General features: G+C 36.0%; 1 protein-coding gene across 5 annotated transcripts; it reads right to left on the bottom strand.

Annotated features, from left to right (window-relative positions):
- Positions 1–1,845: 1,845 nt before the first annotated feature.
- Positions 1,846–7,424, bottom strand: LOC132067735 (F-box/LRR-repeat protein 25-like). Of its 5 annotated transcripts, none has more exons than XM_059461039.1 (4): positions 7,335–7,424; positions 4,390–5,335; positions 3,810–3,980; positions 1,846–2,419 (listed from the first exon to the last, which is right to left on the bottom strand). In XM_059461039.1, exons 2-4 carry the CDS (start codon positions 5,278–5,280, stop codon positions 2,120–2,122), a joined length of 1,362 nt encoding a protein of 453 aa, XP_059317022.1. In that variant the 5' UTR covers positions 5,281–5,335; positions 7,335–7,424; the 3' UTR covers positions 1,846–2,119. The 5 variants fall into 5 exon arrangements, with proteins under 5 accessions (XP_059317022.1, XP_059317018.1, XP_059317021.1 ...); XM_059461035.1 differs by lacking the exon at positions 7,335–7,424 and adding an exon at positions 6,876–7,040 and having other exon boundaries at positions 4,390–5,384; XM_059461038.1 differs by lacking the exon at positions 7,335–7,424 and adding an exon at positions 6,876–7,040.
- Positions 7,425–8,464: the final 1,040 nt, after the last annotated feature.

Genomic DNA, 8,464 nt, shown 5'->3' with positions numbered 1-8,464 from the left:
CAAATTTTCTGGGTCGTCTGAACATGAGAGTTTGCAAGTATATAACATTGAATGCTTTTGTTATCTTCTCAGTATTCCATGGCTCATCCTACTCTTTCCTCGACAGTGTAATTTTCTAATACTTACTAACCTTTTTGTTATTCAAGGTACATCAATAGTCAACCCCTTTTATCCACAGGCATAATCATAGACTCTTCAGTTTACTGTAGATGGTGCACTATATAAGTCTCCTAATTTTTCAGGTTACAAAATTATTGGTCAATTTGTATTTTCGCTTTATTGAGAAAACATTTCTGAGGCTTTAAGAAGGAAAATTACAGGCAGAGGAAGAAAACCATACAAAGTGTTGCTAAAACCACTTACAACAGACAGATAATACAAAAAGGATGATAGAAGTGTGATTCAAAATGCTTCTTTGGACAAGGGCTGTCTGACCATTGTTTCAAAGAGTTCTTTGATATGCATCATCTTGTTCTGAAGTAGGGTACCACTAGAGCGGTCTTCTGGAGCAAGCCACATCTGATCATTAGTATATTAATAATAAAAAACAAGGACAAGGAAGTACAATCAATCACTTAATGACTAAGGAAAGTCCATTTTCTTTTTTGATAATTGAGAAATCGACTAGGGCCAGTGGCACAGAGCTCGAAACTCGGTGGATAATGACCATTGCCCCTCTACCCTTCTCCGCTTAAGGAAAGTCAATATTAACCGATGCATTTCATTTCACCGGCAAAATGCAATACACAACAAGGCAGAGCAAGAAAAACATGGACAGATTCGCGAAGGAGAAGAGGAACTGAAATTCATATAAATAAGTACATAACCAATCCTTAACCTAGGTATATTGCCATGAATCAAATATTCATTTTGTCTCAAACTTGGATCTTCAGCTTTCTTCTTTGTTCCATCCCAAAACAATGTGCATATATGTTTACACAAACATTATGTTCTAATTCTTATATACCTTTCTATATAATGGAATCAGCCTCATCTAGGAGCTACCAAAAGTAAGGAAGATGTCAATCATGTTTATGGATTTTATAACCCTTACTAGTTGGTAACTGGTTGGAGTTTCTCTATTAGCATTATTTGGTTGGAGATAAAACTCTATCGGAGAAAAAAGGCATTGTGGAGTTTTAAACTACACTTCATTCTCCCAACTTTTAATGTACAACTAAACCTTGACACAGTGATTAAGGAATTAATACGACTTATAAATTATATGTATTTTGGAAAAAAACATCAAAATAATACTCCCTCTGTCCCAATTTATATGACACACTTTCCTTTTTACTCAGTCCCAAAAAGGATGAAACATTTACTTATTTGATAACAATTTAACTTTAACTTTACCTTTTACGCTTAACGAGAGGTTTACACTGCTCAGTTTTAAAGGGTAGAAGGGTTTAGTTGGCAAACCCGTATGTCCGAACAGCGGGATGACAAAAATGGACAAGTACAAGGGCCTCCCAGACAATTCCGCCAATAAATAACTTAGACAGACCCAAAGAGGCCATACCTGTTTGAAAATAGTGCTTACTTTCAAGTCCAAGCAGAGGTAACTTCTGAACCTTTTTTTGCTCTGAATAATTCGGAACAGTGGTATTTTGTTTCTGAACCTTTTTTCTGCAACAGTGGTTCTAGCTCCGTCCCTGTCTGCCTCCAAGTCTTTGTTTCGAAAAGAAATAAAGTGGGAGAGAGCAACTATTCTACTTGTGCGAAAAGGTCGCGGAAGAATTTAAGAATGTTAAAGTTTCTTTTCCACCAATTAAAATAACATATGCGAAAGAAACAAGTGCTTGGACAAGCAACGAATCTTGAAGCACAGTTCACGCGAAATGATTTTCAAACTTATATTTTCATAATATAAAAGCATGATCAGGATTCAGCAATATGAACTGAAATCACAAAAAATTTAGAACAAGTTTTCTTAGATGATGATTAGAGAATGAAGACATTGTTACTTGGACATGAGGAACTACTAATAACTACTTGGGTACTGACAAGTATAGTCCAAGCCTTGTCTATCTGTCTATCAGCTCAAACCAGCTTCAAAAATAAAGTAACAGATGTTAAGTACGTCGCGATTAATACAAATAATAGGGGCCAAAGGTTATCAAAAAGAAAAGATAACTGAAGCGTGCGGAGAGGATCTTGGAAAACTTAGGAGCTCCTGTGCCATTTCAACATAATCCGGAGATGCATCACTCTCATAATCCGTCTTTTCGAATGCGGCAACAATGACAAACTTTTCTAGCACAGTTGCATGCTTGAGCAAATATTTCACCAATGGCAGCACAGATCCATAAAAGTTAATGATCTTAACGGTCTTCAGATGTGGAAACGAGCAGTTAAAATTATGTGTCTCAAACCTCCTGGTCTGTTCATCCTCATTTGTGTACCTTGACAACAGGTCCTGAGGAAAGAATCTGCTATATTAACCGGCTATTCTCCTTAGATGGAAGTAGGAAGCCAAGGAATTGATTGTGGATAAAATAAAAAGGCGATGAAATTTTAAATTCAAGGATAATCTCAAGTCCTTAGCAAATGTCACAATGTGGTACATGCAAACCAAAAAAAAAAAAAAAAAAAAAAAGTTTCAAAGTATCTGATCATTTATCCCCTCATGAAGGTGAGTACGATCCCTTGTTAAACATCTTTTTCCAACAACTACAAAAAAGTTTACTCATAGAATCAATTTTGATAGTGGCCAACATGAAATTCCTGTCAAAGCAATGCAAGCTGAACTATTTTATGAAGGAAAATAGATTGAGAGAACTAAAAAGTTCTTCTGAATGTCTTACAACAAAAAGGAATAATAAGCACAGAGCGGAAGCAGATTTAACAAAGAGAAATAATCAACTTTTGAGACTAGAAAAGCAGAATTTGAACAAAAAATACGGCTGAAGTGTTTGTACTCTCCTATGGGCTTAAATGGTTTCTTGAACATGGTATCAGCAACATTTTGGAGGAAGCTGACTCTTTACTTATTGTGAATGTTGTCAAACGAGTTACAAAACCTTCTTGGTAATATGACACTATTATTGAAAAGATAAAAGAATTGATTCATAAGTCGAGGTGACACACTGTTACGGAGAAGCCAATGGTTTGGGTGATTCTTTAGCTAGATACAGTCATCTATGGATACAGAGAATAACATTTTCAGCATTAACTCAGTAACAAGAGAAGCTATAGCGAAATTAAGCCTTGACAAGTGGAAGCTCCCTTCCTTTTGACTTCGAAAGGAAACCCAAAGTTTATCTCCAATAATGCAATAAGAACTTCCCGGTTTGATCCTTCTTTCCGCTCACATGGTTTTTCTCTTTTTTAGTTCTTATGAAACAATGTACACGGGAGCAGATTCCACAAGTTAGAAGATATTGTTGTGAAGCTCATTAAGTACTTATGCTAGTTTTGTTTCAAATTGCAAATGGGAGTCCTCCAATACAGAAACCCGCTTTTTGCTTATGCATTAGAGGCTTATTTCGTACACTTTTGTCAAATACTGAACCAGTTCAAGTCTTACACATTTAGAGGCTTACCTCCTTAATCTCTCTATACTTGAGGACTAAACCAGTTCAAGTCTTACCATTTTTGAAAAGGTAAGGCAGTCAAGTCCCCCTCATTGTAACATTTCACCAATATCTATAAAATATAGGTGGTTTAAATTAAGAAGAAATTATGAATTTTTTTCCTGACGTACTTAAGATCAGAAATGTTGATATATACCATCTTCTTCCTCCACTAATAGTTGTTTGATATGAATAACATGAAGTAACAAAAATAAAGGTCTGAAAGAAACTTACTCTTGGTCTGTTATCGTACCAGTGAATGACCAATGTCTCAAGATCCAATGAGCTCTGTAGAAAGCTGCAAATTCCAGGGAAGTCCAACTGTTCAAAGGCTACTGTAAGTTCTAAGAATTTCCGGCTTGATGGTGGAAACTGCCACCCTTTCAACTCCAAGATAGACAGGCACTTGTAAACAAAATAGACAAACCAGAATATGTCAAAACAAGGAAATATGACATACTTAATAAATGAAATGCAAATTGTTGGATAATTCATAAAAACAACTGGGACTATACGACTGCGTTTTGCCACATCAAAGTGTTCATGGTTGCTTTGAGAATCCAAAGATGGACCTCTAAATACTTGGGAAAGCCCATCAACAAGAATTAAAGAGTATGGTCAAAGTAAATCAATCCAAATTTTACATGTTATACAAATTGCAAACTCCTTATCGATTCTCACAGTTGATCATCCAATTACTTAGATTATCCTAAGTAGTGGCACTGCTAATGTTACTAAAGTGATGGTTTCGATAGCTAATAAAAAGTCCATAAAAAAGATTCTGAATTTTGGATAGTGAAGAGTATGAACAAACCTCGATGCAGTAGGTACCCAATTTAAGATTCTCGACATGGGCAACACTATGAAGAAGTTCCTTCAAATAGCTAAGTTTCTTCTCCAAGTTGTTTTCGAAATATAAATGAAGCATTGCAGTAACAAGTGATACCACATCTCTCTGTCTTATTCGTATCTCACAGCAGAACCCCGAAAGTTCCAATTTTTGTATATTCGGGGCTACGAGCCAAAGGTCATCGAAGTAGTCTTGTATGGTCAATTCTCTCAGCTTCACAGAGCTGATTTCCAAATGATGTATGCCCGAAACATCATCCAGTTCCAAGCACTCCAGGTTAGGACAGCCTGATAATACCTTTTGCATGATACCCTCCGTCAATTCCACGTCACCAATTGAAAGAGAAACGAGACTAGTCCAATTAACACTACCAGTAGGGTTTAACTGACAGTTACCTAGAGCCAAATTCCTCAACAACACATTTTTATAAGCAAACTGAGGAAGCTCATATTTTGGGTGACTTTCTGAGCGAAATCCAAGTTCAAAATGCTCAACATTAGCAAGTTTAGTAGCAAAGTGTACCCATAAATCAACATCTTTAGCATAACGTTCCTTGTAACTAAGGCGCCATACACTAAATCTCCGGATTTTGTGGGAAGACTTCCAATAATAAAGTTCTCTGTGTATGGAAGCTAGGTAATCAAGAGTGGCGTTTTCGCTGTCAGTAGTAGGGAAGTCAAAATCAAGTGATACCGGAACGGATTTCCAAAGAGACAACCATCTTGTAGATAATACACCAGTTCTAACAACTTCTTTACCACCGTCAGGCAACATAGAGAGTATGTGAATTAGAATTGAGTCGGGCAAATCACTGAGTCGGTCTCCTCTCGCCATGATTTTCTTCTGCATTTCCATGGACTAAAACTGCTTCAGTTGCAATTTGGTATAGTTGATGGAGCTCCAGTGTAGTCTGAACTCAAAAGGTAGCTCTTAGAAACATTAACACAAACACCTTAAATCTGATACATGAATATACCCTAACTCAATTGTTTTTTCAAACAACAACAATAACATACCCAGTGTAATGTGAGGTCTGGGGAGGGTAGGATGTACGCAGACCTTACCCTTAGCTTTGTGGGGTAGAGAAGAAGTTCGATAGACCCTCAGCTCAAAAGAAAAGAAGAAATCGAAGCAGGATTGCAATAAATAAGAAAACAAAAAGCAGGATACAGATCAAATGAAGCAGCAGATAGCAATAAACACCGAAGAAAAAGAAACTACGCGATTACTAATAATACTAACAATGTTAATTCATTTAACTCTCAAAAGCCATAACCAATGAAAATCCATAAAACATTATAATTCACGCCGAGAAACATAAACACCTGTATTCAACAAAAGGGGAGACAGAAGAGAGACCTTACTCTTGGGGGTCAGATAAGAAAACAGAAAAGGAAGAAAAAGAAAAGACCTTTTACAGTTTTTGAAAGGAAAAACACAAATTGAGGAGGAATTCACAGGGATTTAGGGTGTGTTTGGTATGACGGAAAAACGTTCTCCTATTTTCCCTTGTTTGGTTGCACTAAACATCTTGGAAATGTTTTCCTCAAAACTAGAGAAAATGTATTCCTTCAAATTTTGAGGGAAAACATTTTCCGGATCAATAAAAACACATCGCATCCCCAACCCATCCCCGCCTATCCATCAACACCCTACATTCCCCACCCCAAACTACCACCCACACCCCTCCCCTCCCCTACCCCTACCCACCCCACCACCCAACCCATTCCACCACCACCCCCAACCCCACCACCCCCTCACCCCACCTACCTCCTACCTCCCACCCTTAGAAAGCGATATTTTCCAGCAACATAGCATCAATCAATGACAAGCAATAAGACAACACACACACACACACCAGCAGCAGCTTACAAGGAAAACCAACACACACACACACACACACACACACCAGAGTTGTATTAATACTATTATTCATTTAATGTGAAAAGTTGATGAAAGTCCATAAAACATAATTCATGCAGAAACATAAACACCTGTATTCACAAGGTGGAGAGACACTTTTGAGGGCCGTTCAATTTGCAGAGAAACAGATAAGAAAACAAAAAAGGAGGAAAAAGAAAAGACCTTTTACAGTTTTTGAAAGGAAAAAAAAAGAATAATTTACAAGGAATTCACGGAGATTTAGGGTGTGTTTGGTACGACGGAAATCCTATTTTTCCTTGTTTGGTTGCACTAAATATCTTAAAAAATATTTTCTTATGAAAAATGTGTTCCTCAAAATAGAAGAAAATGTTTTCCTTAAAATTTTGAAAGGGTGGCTGTTTCAATCAAGCTGGAAATTCTTAAAACTTAACACAACCTTAGTAGGGGAAAAAAAAAAAAAAACATAAAACTTCTTTTTTGTTTTTTCTTTTAAATTTAAACCACCTTACTGGTATATTTCATAGACAATGATAGAAGGTTACAAAGAGGGGACTTGACGACCTTACCTCTTCAAAAAATGGGCAAGAATTGAACCGGTTTAATCCTCAAGTAGAGACAAGGTCCAATCTTTTCAAACTTTTAGGAGATAAGCAAAAATAGTATTCTGGATGGGAAGAGGACTAGTCTTTGGCAAACCACTCTATCCATCTACACCCCAAACTTCCACCCACTGCCCCACACCCCCTACCCCACCCCACCACCCAACCCACCCCTCACAGCCCCCACCACTGACCACCCTCACCCCACCTACCCCCTGCCTTAGAAAGCCATATTAGCATAGGCATCAATCAATGCGAATATGACAAGAAGCAGCTTACAAGGAAAACCAACACACACACACACACACCAGAGTTGTATACTATTATTATCCTGTTCAGTTTGGACTATTAATTTGATTGATGATTCCCCTTTGTAGTTATTCCATCATTCTAATTTTTGAATAATTTTTTGATGAAAAAGGTTACCTTGTTAGCCACCTGATGATGCTTCGTCAATGGCGTCAAGTGCTGATGAGGAAACTGGCAGCTTATGTATTGTAGCCATAATGAGTCATACCAAAATTTAGCAAAACATTAAATAGGACTACTTTTTTATAAAAACGAAAATAAAATTATTGGTTAGATAAACATAAATAAAAGAAAAGTATTTGCTATTTTGATTTGGTAATTATAAATAAATAAATGAAGAATGATTTTAAGTTGGGGGTGGGACTGTTGGGTCCTCCACCTTAATTAGAGGTTTCGAATTCGAACCTGAAAATAAAAAAATCTTGTTGGAAGTGATCTACTTACTCTGAAAAATACTTTTTGTCATATGTATCTTTTGAGAATGTACTTGGAATGACAATTTGTGTTTGGTTAATCAATTTAAAAAATATTTTTGCTAATATTAAATTGTCAATTTGTGCTTGACAAAGGTTCCAAATATGCTTCTAAGATGTTTTTTTTAGCTTTGGAAAAACAACTTTCGCAACCATTCTGAAGTAATTTAAAAAAAAAAAAAAAAAACTTGTTCAAACATTTAAAATTTCTAAAATAAGCATTTAACACAAACACTTAATTAATATTGTATAAGGAAAAGACTAAAAAATATTCTTTAATTTTGCAAAATTTCTAATATTTGTCATTCGTTATTAGTTTAGTCCAACCATGTCCTTATTGTTACTTAGTTGAGACAAATATGTCTTTATTTCGCACGAAATCTAATGGAGCATAATTAGATGACTAACTGGAGAGCAATTATGGACCTACATCCATATGTTTCCGGACATATTTGATCCAATTTAGTAATGTAATTATGCAATAATTTGACAAAATTGTAGTCAACGTTCTTCACCAATTTAAGGCAGTACGTGTAGCACATTCTGTGTCATATTTAAGAAAACTTAAAATGTCATTCAATGCAAAGAAACTGTGGGTAAAGGTACAACATGTCAAAAAAAGAAAAATTTATTGCATTGCTTCAAACAATAAGATGATATTTTTGAAAAGGGGTAAAGTATTACGAAATGTAGTATTTTGTGTGGATTTAAAATTTCACAGACCTCACGTGAGATAGAGATAAGAAAAAGAGTCAATTCTTAAATTATTGAAAT

Source organism: Lycium ferocissimum, chromosome 8 (genome assembly GCF_029784015.1).
Source record: "Lycium ferocissimum isolate CSIRO_LF1 chromosome 8, AGI_CSIRO_Lferr_CH_V1, whole genome shotgun sequence".
Taxonomy (NCBI): Eukaryota; Viridiplantae; Streptophyta; class Magnoliopsida; order Solanales; family Solanaceae; genus Lycium; species Lycium ferocissimum.
This window is presented reverse-complemented; position numbering and strand designations above follow the sequence as displayed.